Below are 14,455 nucleotides of genomic sequence, written 5' to 3' on the forward strand. Positions count from 1 at the left end.
CGCACGGGCCGTAATAAGTCGCTCGGGCCGTACGGCCTTATTTTATACGTTCGTAATGAAAGGGAGCCCGCATGCGTACACGCGTGCCCGCGTTGGCACACGGCGTATGCGTTAAAACTCCGTTTCTCTGGAAAGTCGCGTAGCCTCGTCATTGTTGATCTGGCGTAAAGCTTTAGTAGGGGACGAAATCCGCTGTGTACGTATTTCGCTCGTAAAATGTTTCACAAGCTTATGGTGGCTTGCGCGCCGGTAAGTCGCGATAGCGAACGTTGAGCAGCCCACGGCAACGACCCAATAAAGAAGTGTCCTTCTCTTACAAAAATCTCTGGCGTTAGTCGAGAGAGTGAGAGAGAAATGACCTAAGGGATAACCAGGGAGGTTGACCAGGTTGAGCCCGGCCCTGCACTGGGTAAAGGGGAAGAGAGATTCAAAGGGAAAGTGTACCTGTACTCGTAGCCTCGCATTTCTATTCAAATTCACCCTTGATGAGCGACAATAACAACAGAACGGATCGCTGTGCAGTTTCCTCGCAACGCAGGGGTGTCTTCTGTTGGCCTCTTGCATTCTCGAACAGTTGCTATCATCATCACAATCATCATCATCATCATCATCCTTCACCTGTTTTTCGTACCCTAACCTTCTGCAGAGTAGCGCAGTATAGAGCGCACAAGCTGAAACCGACCTGTCGGCCTTTCTATCAATAAATTTCTCTATCTTTGTAAAGCGTTTGTGCAGTTCCTGCATGACACGAAACTAGACGAGTGACTCTAGTAAAACCGCCGTCTAATCTGCAAAAGCATTCACCCCTCTTCTCCTCGTCGTTATCTATCCCGATACCATCACTCCTTTTCCCTATTTCCCAACAACCTACAGAGTAGAAAACTATATATATATATATATATATATATATATATATATATATATATATATATATATATATATATATATATATACATATATATATATACCTTCTAGGTGTCTTTTGTATTGGCATTAGTAAAAATAAATATACAACTTATGCAGCTCCTCCACATCACGACGCCATTGCGTTAGCTGCCGACCGTTGTTTAGTATAACTGGCGCCATATTCTTCCCCGTGTTTCCTGGCATAGCGTGTAACAGCATAAAGCAGAGTGGAGCGCTTGCTTGTCACGCAGCCGACGCTTCCATGTTTGACTGTTTCTTTGCATTGTACGCTTCGGCGGAAGTTACGGGAACGCGCATTGCTCATCGTACCGCCATATATCGTTATTCACGCACTTTTGCGCCGTAGCAGATGAACACGCCGAAGTTATTTGTTACGCTGTACTTGGGGATTTATGGGGAACGGCATTGGGGGAAGGGACGGGAGGGGGCGGAGGGAGAGCTTCAAGGTTTTGGCGCAGCGAGACGTATTGTCGTGATGACGTGCTTGAAATTGTGCGTGGTCCATGGTCACGTTGAATGCGAATGTGAATTTGCTTCTCCGCTATGCAGGGCGGCGGCTGGGCGGACATGGAGGCGGCCGAGCGGAGGGCGGCGGTCCCCGAACTGCGGCCGCCGTCCACAAGACTCTCTGGAACAGAACACAGGGCAAGGGTACATCTCTCTCAACCTCAATCTTTCTAGCAGTTAAATTCGTTTCAACTCGTATTATTCCTACAGCATTAGAGGCGGACTTCACTCGCTCTTGAAGGTTATCACGTTTCTCCGGCGAAGAACGTGGCCGATCCAGGAAGCAACGCAGTCGAACACGTTGTGGGGCTAGTTGGTTCAGACCTTTCAGAAAAGATGAAGCGCCCGCAGAGACCGCACACTAAGAAAGGACAATGACAGGAGAAGGTGCTGTCTCTCTTGGCGCTTCATCTTTTGTCCGATTGGACAAAGGTTGGACAGCAGTTTTTCCTCACCTAGGGATCTAGGGAGGAGAGAGTGTTTTTAAGCAGCTGTGTGCTCGACAAGTGTGGGTTGGGGCTTGGAGCTTTGTGCTCGTGTGCTGTGTGCTATGCGCTTCGTGGTGGGAGCTTCGTGCTCCTTCTTGCAGTCATGCTAGGTTGTTGAAATGTATCTCCTGTTTTAATGTAAATATTGTAGTTAAATCCTGTACTATTTCTCGATGAGAGCAAGTCCCAAGTCCCTACAACCACGTCCCAAGCGTGAGTGAGTTGGACGACGGCTTGGGCCAGCTACCACATATATCATGTCCGACCACAACCCTAACAACGGGACGCCAGCGATGAGTAGTTCCTTCAACTACGTCTAAACCGTACAACTGGTCGCCAGCAGTGAGATCGTCCTACAAATCCAACACTACACAGTATGGTCCCTCCTGCTGTCAAATATTTCTCTTTATCAATGCCTGTATAGGGGTGGAGCGGGTAGATCTGAAATAAAAAGAAATAGCCGACGATTACGCTTCTTGGTAATGTGATATTTGAGCACGGCTGCTGCCTTATTTCAACAACAGGCAACCGCATACAGAACACGAAGTGCCGAACGGAGGCGGTCCTGCTTTTCGGATTGGGCAGCACACACTGCGATCCGCCGCTATCGAGCCGGCGCTCTGGTTACGCGCCATCGCGTCACATTATTTTGGGTCACCGCCGCGGGAAGGGGGGGTGAGATTAGCAATTAATATTTATGCTTCTTCCGAGGTGGAATGAGGGAACGGGTGAAGAGCAGGGGTATTGAATGGAGGTCACATACTCATTATCTTACATACAGGCTTCAATGTGGCCGCACAAGGTTGGCGCAGGAAGTAGAAGTAAGGGGACGGAACGCTATAACAGTCTTTCGAGTCACCGCAACGGCACTGTGCAGGTAAGGGCAGGAATAGTGCAAAACTGGAGGCGGGAGAAGGACAGCCAGGCTCAAGCACTGCCAGAGGCGACAAATGCCACTGACGAACACGCCCCGCGAATGGGAAACGGGAGACACGGCTCTCAGCCGTACAGCCACGCGACGCGGAGACGTAGCAGCGGAGAGCCGTGGATCACGCGCGAGGAGGCAAGGAGCCCCCGCCGCCGGCACCGCGGCAGTGCCGCGACAGCGGGAGAAGGTACGGTGAGGGCGCAGTGGACGGTAGCGGCGAGTCACCGCAACGGCGCAGCGCGGAAGAAGGGGGCATGAGGATAGGCGAGAACACGTGATCCGGCTTTGGAGCACAAGGGGCATAGAGTTTCCTACAATGTACTAGAAGGAGCTCTGGTGCTACAGTCGTCCTACTATGGGAATGATGTGAAGTACATGGATTTGTTTGATCTTTGTGCATGTGGAGTCAGACGTTCTAGTGGCTTTGTATATTACGCCATATAAATCTTATTGTCGTAAATTTCAGAGCAACCTATACTCTTCGAAGTGCAGAAGACGCCGCGAACACGCAGGATCGCTGCTAACTGCAATGACTGAGCTTGTCGAGGGGGCCAAATGGAAACATGCCAAGCTTCTAAAGACGTCTGTTGCCCGCGATAAATTCATAAGGGCGTTTCACGTCGCTTGTCGATACATGCGTCCGTGGCTTATTGGTTTCAATATCCGGTCTGTGTGCTAGAGGTCGTGTGTTGAAATTCTACCGTCGGACAATTGTGATAATGTTTATTTAATTACTTATTGTACAGTACATTGTCCGGGATGACGAGTTTACAAAGCTACAAAGCCGTTTGAAGCCAGAAGGACATTTAGGCGAAACCATGTACTTCCCATAATTCCCACGCTGGCACAACCGCTCCCATCGCAGCTCCCGTAGACACTAGCGCCAGAGTTCCCTCTAGTAATTACTGTATGAAACTCTATGGCAAGGGTAGAGCAAGACTTGGCAGAAGCGCGCGGATGATGACCTCGGTTATGACGCGACATGACGGCGAGGCTGACGGCGACGTGAAGCGCGGGAAGTGGGCCCAATAGCTGCGCTGTGAAATGGAGGCGCTGTGTGAGAATGCTCTGCCAAGAAGTTGGCCAGTATTTCTCGTCTGATGAATTCCTACAAAGTGGGCAAATTAATAAAAGAAACAAATGAGCGCTTTATACAACAACCTAACGAAAAAGATGGCTTCACGGTGGTTGCCGGTAGTGACTGACTGTGCAATACGTTATTTAATTTTGTATTAGGGATAGACGTTTTCAATTGTAACTTAGATAAGAGGTATTTGCTAGGTGTACAACTACATTGCGCCATGGAGCTTTACTCGTAACGTATGAATACTAAAAAGAATATCGTAAAATAATCTACGTAGGTACCCGTAGAACCTAGGTGGATTACACAAAGTGGCATATCTTGGCCCTGCAATGAACGTTGGCTCCAAAGACCACGAAGGAACAGTTTGAATTCATACTTAATGCGTCTTACGTAGGTAATGGGTAAGCATTTCAGTACTTTCGGCGAAATGTTTTCAAGCGACGCCTGTATAGGGTCACAAGTTTCGGTGGCGGTGTCCTCACGCTAAAACCCACGTGATCCTTGACAGCTGAGTCGGCGCCGGAATCAGAGTCGCTTAGAAGGCGACAGTGCAGTGACGTAGGCGTTGGCTGCGCGATTTACGCTTCCCTCGTGCCGGTTCATGATAGCGATAAGCAGGCGCAGCGGCAGCATACCCGGCTAAGTGTTATGTTCGCTTATACGCGGAGCGTTTGGGAGCGCTGAAATCACGGCGCGCAAGCGGACATGTCACGTGGTATCTTTTTGTATTTCACGTGCATGTGGAGTAAACGGAAAAAACACTAATGCCTAATAGATAGAAAGTTAGAAACTGTCTAATCGAGCGTTTTACAAAGCCTTCCATAACTTTGTAAATTGTTTGGCTAAATTGTTTGCCTTGAATTGTTTGCCTAACTTTGTTGCTTCCGCTTCCGAAGTTGGTTAATTAATCTTGACAAATTATGCCATTAAGCAGAATAAAAAAAGCATGACTTACTACACACATAGTCATTAACATGCATTTGGTCGCGTCGTCTTAGAGTACACCGATATATATTTAAACTCTGGCTAAAGTTACCTGTGACACCATGCATAGCTTTATTACGCTGTAGTGTTAGTGTTTGTCAGCACAAGACAGAAATAAGCAGATTGAATTTCTGATTTATCTGCCTGCATTTAACACTCATGTCATCCAAACTGTATCTGCCCTGAATAGGTTCGCGTTTTGTACGTCGGAAAGAGGAACGCTAAATTAACTATTGCCATTCACAACGGCTTTACGCTCGCCTCTTTTTGCACGTTTAATTTGCTATGATATATTGTGACTTAAATGACGTTTAGCTGGTTAGATGTGCAAGTGAAATTCTGAAGGACTATCCCACATGGCTAAATATGTCCAGCTGCGGGCTATCTGTGTTCTGATTTCGTTTTTAACGCATCAAAGGAGCGCAAACGATCGAGCAGGTTGCTGAATGGGGTATTTAACACTACGGGAAGCAACGGAACGCAATGAATGCCACAGAACAGGGTTCAGAGTTCGTTTATTCTTTTGCTGAGCAACGTGACACCGTAAGCATTTGAATATTTAGGAAGCGAAAATTAACCAACGACAGCAACGAAGTATACTTGGTCCGTTATTCTCTTGCACCAACCGGGCGCCCGCTGCACGTCTCAGTTCGCTTCGAACTCGGTCGCTTTGTGTGGATCGAAAATTGGATGTTTTTGCAAGACAGTTTTTTGCCCGAGTCACAGTGAGGACTTTAGCGATAGCGGGATTTAGTTGCCCGCCTATGACAATATGCTGGTCAAATTAGCTTCTTTTTATCTCTTGCGAGAGATAAATGGCGTTATTCACTGCTCGTACGTGTACACCTTTCGCTTGCAAAAGTGGGCGAATAGTTTCAGTTTAAAGAAAGAAAAAAGGATAGCTTTAGAAGAGAAAACACAAGCGTTAACGCAGCAGGAATGTCTGAAACCACAATGGCGAATATGAAAGAGAGAGAGAGAGAAACAAAGAGGGAGAGGATAGGAAGTTAACCAAGGACGTGCCCGGTTGGCTACCCTACACTTGGCCAGGGGGAAAAGGGAAGAAGAGATAAGGAGAGAAAAGAAAAAAAATTGTCGATCATTCATGGAATCTCACCGGTCACAGAGCCCTATGAGCCGTATATCGCTTTCGCATTAAACTGCAAACAGAAAGAAGGAAAGAAAGAAAGAAAGGAAGAAAGAAAGAAAGGAAGAAAGAAAGAAAGAAAGAAAGAAAGAAAAACAAGGCGTTCGCGTTGCTGATTATCTTAACATACACCCAACCGTTATTGGATGGATTAAGGATTTCCTCTCATCCAGAGTACAATACACGTATGTTAATAACAGCGATCCCTCTTCTACCAAAGTAACTTCAGGTGTTCCGCAGGGCAGCGCTCTTGGCCCTTTACTTTTCTTAATCTATATTAATGACTTGCGTAACTGTGTGTCCTCCCACATCAGAATTTTCGCCGATGACGGAGTAATATATCGATTAATTTTGTGTGACAATGACAAACATATTCTTCAAACCAATCTTAACGCTATGAACACTTAATACAGCTAAAAGGAAGTTATCATTTACTAGGCGTAATCACCGTATTCCAACGTCGCACGTAATAAATAACAACATAATTGAACTTACAACTTCATATAGGTAACTTGGGGTTCACTTACAGTCTGATCTAACGTGGCATCATCACATCCGCCTGACGTTGGCATCAGCTAACCGCTCATTAGGCCTCCTGAAACGCAACCTTAAGCATGCTCCAGCTATACTACGCAGACTAGTATACATCTTATTATTGCGCCGCGAAATTGAGTATGCTTCACTTATCTGGGATCCTTGTCAAACATATATCACCCAAGAAATCGAATCACTGCAAAACCGCGTGGTCCGTTTCAGGTTTTCTCATTATTCACCCTATACTAGCTCTTCAGCACTAAAAGCTCGCGCTCAGCTTGACGACTTATCTCATCGCCGCAGAAATGCCCGCCTTTCGCTGCTGCACAAACTTTATCATCGTCCGCACCTTCACCGTATCTTCGAACCAACGACAGCCTTCTTTCCACACACAGACCATATATTCAAGATAAAACCCATAAGTTGTCACTCAGCTAACTATGCTAAATGCTTCGTTCCGGGAACTCTGATTGCTACTTAAACCGATTCCGCTATCTTTCAGGAATTTTTACGCAAAAGTTACGTGTAAATATCCGCCATGTACTATTTCAACGTTTCTTTGTAGATGGTTCAGTGTATATATTGTTTTGATCATTTATTTTGCCATTCTACGTATACATTGTATAAGTGTATTCATGGTCTTATTAATTTGTTAAGGTGACAACTGTCGCATGCAGTTTCGAGCAACACCTCGTTTTACTTCTTTTACATTGTACGTATTTAATGCCCTTAATTTGTTTTCTGAGTCAGTTTTGCATTGTCTCTCTGATTTTAACTTGACTAATGTATTTTGTATATTGTTTTACTTGTGTATTTTGCTAGACGTCGTACTCTTCCATAACTTTTGTGTACTTTCGTTCTTTTCAATAACGCGCAAAGCTCGCATTTTTTTATGTATCCGTTCCCCCTATGTAATACGCCTTCGGGGTCTTTAACGGTATTATGAAATAAATAAATGAATAAATAAATAAATAAATAAATAAATAAATAAATAAATAAATAAATTTTAACCAAATGCAAATGCAACGTAACTAGACCGAATCAAAGTAATGTCGATTGGAGATACTCATATTATAATTTTGTGCATACCGCCTAATTACATAATTATCCCTAATTCAATAATCAATTTCAAAAATATTATCATTAGATGGAACTTGGCAATAAGAAATTTGGGGAGCAACATGAAAATCTTTCTATACAGCTTTCTAGTGCCCAATACGTGCCACGCCGCGGTGTCTTTCCGAGCGTGAAAGGAGCCTGCAAATACACGCTAGTTTGCCAAGCGAATTCCCGCTCGAGGCACTGTGCGTGTATTCGCGGGCTTTTTTTTCACGCTCGGAAAAACACTTTTATGTAGCGCGTATTGTGCTACAGAAAGCTGTAGCGGCAGTTTTTCATGTTGCCTCGATAACTTTCTCATTGACAATTTTCATCTAAATATAATATTTAAGAAGTTGATGAAATAATTAAGACTAGTTATGTAATTAGGCGGAATGCAAAGGGAAATACTCTCAGTATCCCCAAGCGGCGGCAAACAACATTATCTTGGTTCTGTACAGCCACATGGCATTTGCATATATCTAAAATCTGGCTCAAATTACGTGGGGCACCCTATATAAGCCCTGTCAAATTTTAAATGAAAGTACTCTGTTGTTTCGCTTGTTTTTTTTTAACAAAAGGCGTCTTCATGGATTGAAAACAGAAAATTACAGAAACAGGAATACAGTTAGCCGCAAACTTTAGGCATGCATATCTCGAAACAGTGGATATCACTTTCGGAGCCACCAGATACGATTAGGAAATTGCACTACGAGCAGTAGAGTAATTAGTTTATTTATATTTATTTATTTATTTGGTATTCATTTGATATTTATTTATTTATTAGGTGCAGCGGTGGCGTAGAGGTGGAGCATCCGCCTCGCGTGCAAGGGGACCGTGGTTCGAATACCGGTGCCGCGCAATCTTCCACCGGATTAAAAAAAATATCCGCGAGTCGATAAAATTGCATAAACAGGCCTGGAGTGCGGCCTGATCCCGGTGACCAGAACCGGTAAAGGACTCCCTCACCAGAGCAGGATTGGCCACCCTGGTGCAGTACTTGGCCACAACCTCCTATGTGAATACAACAATCAAACCCCGGCCCTCAGTCCCCAGCAGCTGCGAAGCAACTGACCACGGCGGCGGTCAGACCTGTGACGCAGCAGACGATGCTAAGAATCCCTGGATCCGGACAGGCCGCCATTAGAATATGAACCTGGCAACGTTTAACGCTAGAACGTTATCTAGTGAGGCGAGTCTAGCAGTGCTATTGGGGGAATTAGAGGGCAGTAAATGGGATATAATAGGGCTCAGTGACGTTAGCAGGCCAAAAGAAGCATATACCGTGCTAAAAAGCGGGCACGTCCTGTGCTACCGGGGCTTAGCGGAGAGACGAGAACTAGGAGTCGGGTTCCTGATTCATAAGAATATAGCTGGTAACATACAGGGATTCTATAGCATTAACGAGAGGGTGGCAGGTCTTGTTGTGAAACTTAATAAGAGGTACAAAATGAAGGTTGCACAGGTCTACGCCCCTACATCCAGTCATAATGACCATGAAGTCGAAAGCTTCTATGAAGATGTGGAATCGGCGATGGGTAGAGTGAAATCAGAATACACTATACTGATGGGCGACTTCAATGCCAAGGTAGGCAAGAAGCAGGCTGGAGACAAGGCAGTGGGGGAAAATGGCATACGCACTAGGAATAGCAGGGGACAGTTATTAGCAGAGTTTGCGGAACAGAATAATATGCGGATAATGAATACCTTCTTCCGCAAGCGGGATAGACGAAAGTCGAGACTAGAAATGAAACGGCGAGACCAGAAATGAAATAGATTTCATACTCTGCTCTAGCCCTGGCGTCATACAAGATGTGGACGTGCTCTGCAAGGTGCGCTGCAGTGACCATAGGATGGTAAGAACTCGAATTAGCCTAGACTTGAGGAGGGAACGGAAGAAACTGGTACATAAGAAGCCCAGCAATGAGTTAGCGGTAAGAGGGAAAATAGAGGAATTCCAGATCAAGCTACAGAACAGGTATTCGGCTTTAACTCAGGAAGAGGACCTTAGTGTTGAAACAATGAACGACAATCTTGTGGGGATCATTAAGGAGTGTGCAATAGAAGTCGGTCGTAACTCCGTTAGACAGGATACCAGTAAGCTATCGCAGGAGACGAAAGATCTGATCAAGAAACGCAAATGTATCAAAGCCTCTGACCCTACAGCTAGAATAGAACTGGCAGAACTTTCGAAGTAAATCAACAAGCGGAAGACAGCTGACACAAGGAAGTATATTATGGATAGAATTGAACATGCTCTCAGAAACGGAGGAAGCCTAAAAGCAGTGAAGAAGAAACTAGGAATTGGCAAGAATCAGATGCATGTGTTAAGAGACAAAGCCGGCAATATCATTACTAATATGGATGAGACAGTTCAAGTGGCTGAGCAGTTCTATAGTGATTTATACAGTACCAGTGGCGCCCTCGACGATAACGGAAGAGAGAATAGTCTAGAGGAATTTGAAATCGCACAAGTAACGCGGGAAGAAGTAAAGGAAGCCTTGGGAGCTATACAAAGGGGGAAGGCAGCTGGGGAGGATCAGGTAACAGCAGATTTTTGAAGGATGGTGGGCAGATTGTTCTAGAAAAACTGGCCACCCTGTATACGCAATGCCTCATCACCTCGAGCGTACCGGAATTTTGGAAGAACGCTAACATAATCCTAATCCATAAGAAAGGGGACGCCAAAGACTTGAAAAATTATAGACCGATCAGCTTACTGTCCGTTGCCTACAAAGTATTTACTAAGGTAATCGTAAATAGAATCAGGGACACCTTAGATTTCTGCCAACCAAAGGACCAGGCAGGATTCCGTAAAGGCTACCCAACATTAGACCATATTCACACTATCAATGAGGTGATAGAGAAATGTGCGGAATATAACCGACCCTTATATATAACTTTCATTGATTACGAGAGAGCGTTTGATTCAGTTGAAACCTCAGCTGTCATGGAGGCATTATGGAATCTGGGTGTAGATGAGCCGTGTGTAAAAATACTGAATGATATTTATAGCGGCTCCACAGCCACCGTAGTCCGTCATAAAGAACGCAACAAAATCCCAATAAAGAAAGGCGTCAGACTGGGAGATACGATCTCTCCATTGCTATTCACAGCGTGTTTACAGGAGGTATTCAGAGACCTGGATTGGGAAGAATTGGGGGTAAGAGTTAATGGAGAATATCTTAGTAACTTGCGATTGGCTGATGATATTGCCTTATTTAGTAACTCAGGGGACCAATTGCAACGCATGCTCACTGACCTGGAGAGGCAAAGGAAAAGAGTGGGTCTAAAAATTAACCTGAAGCAAACTAAAGTTTAATAGTCTCGGAAATGAACAGCAGTTTACAATAGGTAGCGAGGCACTGGAAGTGGTAAGAGAGCACATCTACTTAGGGCAGGTAGTGACCGCGGATCCGGATCATGAGACTGAAATAATCAGAATAATAAGAATGGGCTGGGGTGCGTTTGGCAGGCATTCTCAGATCATGAACAGCAGGTTGCCATTATACCTCAAGAGAAAAGTGTATACCAGCTGTGTCTTACCAGTACTCACGTACGGGGCAGAAACCTGGAGCCTTACGCAAAGCGTTCTACTTGAATTGAGGACGACGAAACGAGCTATGGAAAGAAGAATGATGGGCGTAACATTAAGGGATAAGAAAAGAGCAGATTTATTGAGGGAACAAACGCGAGTTAATGACATCTTAGTTGAAGTCAAGAAAAAGAAATGGGCATGGGCAGGGCATCTAATCTAATGCATGGGCATGGCATCTAATGAGGAGGGAAGATAACCGATGGTCATTAAGGGTTATGGACTGGATTCCAAGGGAAGGGAATCGTAGCACGGGGCGGCAGAAAGTTAGGTGGCCGGATGAGATTAAGAAGTTTGCAGGGACGACATGGCCACAATTAGTACATGACTGGCGTAGTTGGAGAATTATGGGAGAGGCCTTTGCCCTGGAGTGGGCATAACCAGGGTGATGATGTTGATGATGATTATGGTTTATTTATTTACCCACAGCGCCACAGTGGCATTACAGTTGGGGGGGGGGGGGGGTTGTACATTACAAGGGCAGTGACAATGACTGTGCAAACACTTCATAATCAGTAATATTAACAAGAAATGAAGATAAAGCAGTCCATTCTCGAACAGTGTTAGGAAAAAACGACATCTTGAACATATCCGTTCTTGACCTGAATTCGCGCACTTTATAGTTATGATGAACGCGCTCGGATATGTACTGTGGACGAAAAATGTACTTCTCTCTAGGAATGGCAATCCTATTGTAATATATATTATGAAAAAAAATTGAAGCCTAAGCTTTCTCCTTTTTACTTCAAGGGGTTCCCATTCTAATTCCTGTTTTATGCCAGACACACTAATGTATTTACTATAATTCCCAGAAACATAGTGGGCCGCTAAGTTCTCGATTCTTTCTAATTTTTGTCGGTCGGTCTTTTCGACGGGTCTCATACAGTTCATTATGCAAAATAGAAGTGAGGCGTGCAGACAGGACACAAGAGTAGAGAAGTGGACAACACGAACGCCGACTATCAACTGAAGGTAGCACTGAGGCGAAAAAAAGAAAGAAGACACAAACCTCATCTGCGAATGCTCAGGAATGGTAACACCACGCGTCAATCGGGTACACGTGCCGGTCTACGTGAGAGATAACTGTTAAGGCACTTAATCTCTTCCTTATGTAAAGTAATCGAAGGCTGACTCACGCACGCACTTCCACCCTTATAGATATGCCATGCCTCTACCATAAGACGCGTGTCTTCATTCTTATGCCTGTACAATATCACTCATTCATCTAACTGGCGTGCAGTTACAATGTCGGCAATGTAGCGAAAGATTAGAAGGTGATCCACCGGTTAACGACCTTTTATGTTCCATTAGCCTCTGATTGATACACCGTCCCGTTTGCCCTACGTAGAACTGGCCACAGCTAAGGGGAATATTATAAACCACAGCCATACGACAGTCAGTAAAACTGTTGTTCTTATTGTGCTTCACTGGACAGATATCTGTTCGTTTTTTGCCTTTTACCCGCTCCTTTTTATTCTGTACGGCAGCGCATATCTTACCTAGCTTATTGGGAGCAGTGAAAGCAACGTTAACATCATATCTACTAGCAACTTTTCTAAGCCTATGCGACACTGAATGAATATACGGAATAACCACTACTCTTTTTTTTGCTATTACTGCTTTCTGTAATCACGTCCGTCCCTCTCGAAACCGACTCCTTTAGGCGCTCAACCACAGTGGCCACCGCTACACTAGAGTAACCTGCTTCTAATAGGCGCCGGACCTGCGCATTAAAACTGGCGCTCATTTTGTGCATGCAGGATCTGGTGAGGGAAGACTGAGGGCACGACATGGCAATTCCGTTTTTTACTAATTTAGAATGCTTGGGTTGATAGTTTAGCAACGGCTTCGAAGTTCTTGGGGAGTACTTCCAACAAACATGATTTTGTTCGAAGATCAAGGAAATGTCAAGAAACTGAATTACGCGTCGCTGAGGAAATTCCTTGGTAAACTTTAATCCTCCAGCATAAAGTTTAAATTGCTCTTACTGAGGTAGCAGCGGAATCGCATCCTTCCCTATTGCAGAAAATCAGGTAATCATCAACGTAACGAAATATCTTGATAACGCTATCACCTAAGGCTTTCTCTAAGCAGTTGTCAACCTTACTCAGGTAAATGTCGCTAAGAATAGGGGCAACCTTTGAGCCAGTACAAATGCCTGATTTCTGTAGAAAAACGCCATCTCTCCACCCAATCAGCGTCGACTTCAAGTACATTGCAATAATTTCTAGATAAGCTCCCGTGGAAACACGGCATTTTCTGCAATAGGGAAGAATTCGATTCCGCTGCTACCTCAGTAAGTGAGCAATTTAAGCTTTATGGGGGAGGATTAAAGTTTTCCAAGGAATTTCCTCAGCGACGCGTAATTCAGTTTCTTGACATTTCCTTGATCTTCGAACAAAATCATGTTTGTTGGAAGTACTCCCCAAGAACTTCGAAGCCGTTGCTAAACTATCAACCCAAGCATTCTAAATTGACAATGGCCATACCAATGTGGGTCCTCTTGTTATGAACATGAATACAAATAACTGATTCTGTAGCAATCCGCGCAATTGATATTATCAGCGGAGACGTGGCCGCAATAATAATAGCATTTACAGCAAAGCTCAGTAAAATATAAGTGGAGGGTGAAACACATTCCAGCTAAATACTGCACAATAACGTGTTGCCCATATATTATATATTATGCATAAAAGGAGCGCTTAAAGAAGAAGAAGAAGAAGAGAGAGATGAGATGCCTATAATACGTGTGTTGGCCTGTATACGTTCCGCAGTGTACCGACAACGTACCGACAAGCCCGCTACACTAGGACAGTGGACGCAAGAACGCAAGGAGGACGCTCGCAACGCGACCAAAGAAATAGAAACAGATGTCCAGGCAATCGGGATGGACGCTAAGCGCGCTCACATGCTGGAAGCGAAAAGATCCATGCTGCAGAGATGGCGTGTCCAGAGACTGAATAGACTTAGGGAAAAGATAGCACTATTAAACAAGGACATTGAGCACCACTGTGTGGTACTCTCCATCCAACAATGGGACGAAGTATGCGCAAGGGCCGATGGCAGCATGACATCGTGAAAAACCTGGTACCTGCTCAAACACCTTCTTAACAAAGGTCAAACCAGGAGCTCCCAGACCAAGGCGGCTGACAAGATAGCGAAA

At 44.8% G+C, this 14,455-nt stretch overlaps 1 protein-coding gene across 4 annotated transcripts in view; it reads left to right on the plus strand.

Annotated features, from left to right (window-relative positions):
* Positions 1-14,455, plus strand: part of Rbp (RIM-binding protein) — a 410,709-nt gene that overhangs the window by 148,565 nt on the left and 247,689 nt on the right. For all 4 annotated transcript variants that reach the window (XM_055063294.2, XM_055063288.1, XM_055063302.2 and 1 more), the window contains exon 2: positions 1,477-1,578. In XM_055063294.2, coding sequence (XP_054919269.1) covers positions 1,495-1,578 — 84 coding nt within the window. In that variant the 5' untranslated portion in view covers positions 1,477-1,494. The remainder of the gene's footprint in view (positions 1-1,476; positions 1,579-14,455) is intronic.

The sequence above is a fragment of the Dermacentor andersoni genome, chromosome 3 (genome assembly GCF_023375885.2).
Source record: "Dermacentor andersoni chromosome 3, qqDerAnde1_hic_scaffold, whole genome shotgun sequence".
Taxonomy (NCBI): domain Eukaryota; kingdom Metazoa; phylum Arthropoda; class Arachnida; order Ixodida; family Ixodidae; genus Dermacentor; species Dermacentor andersoni.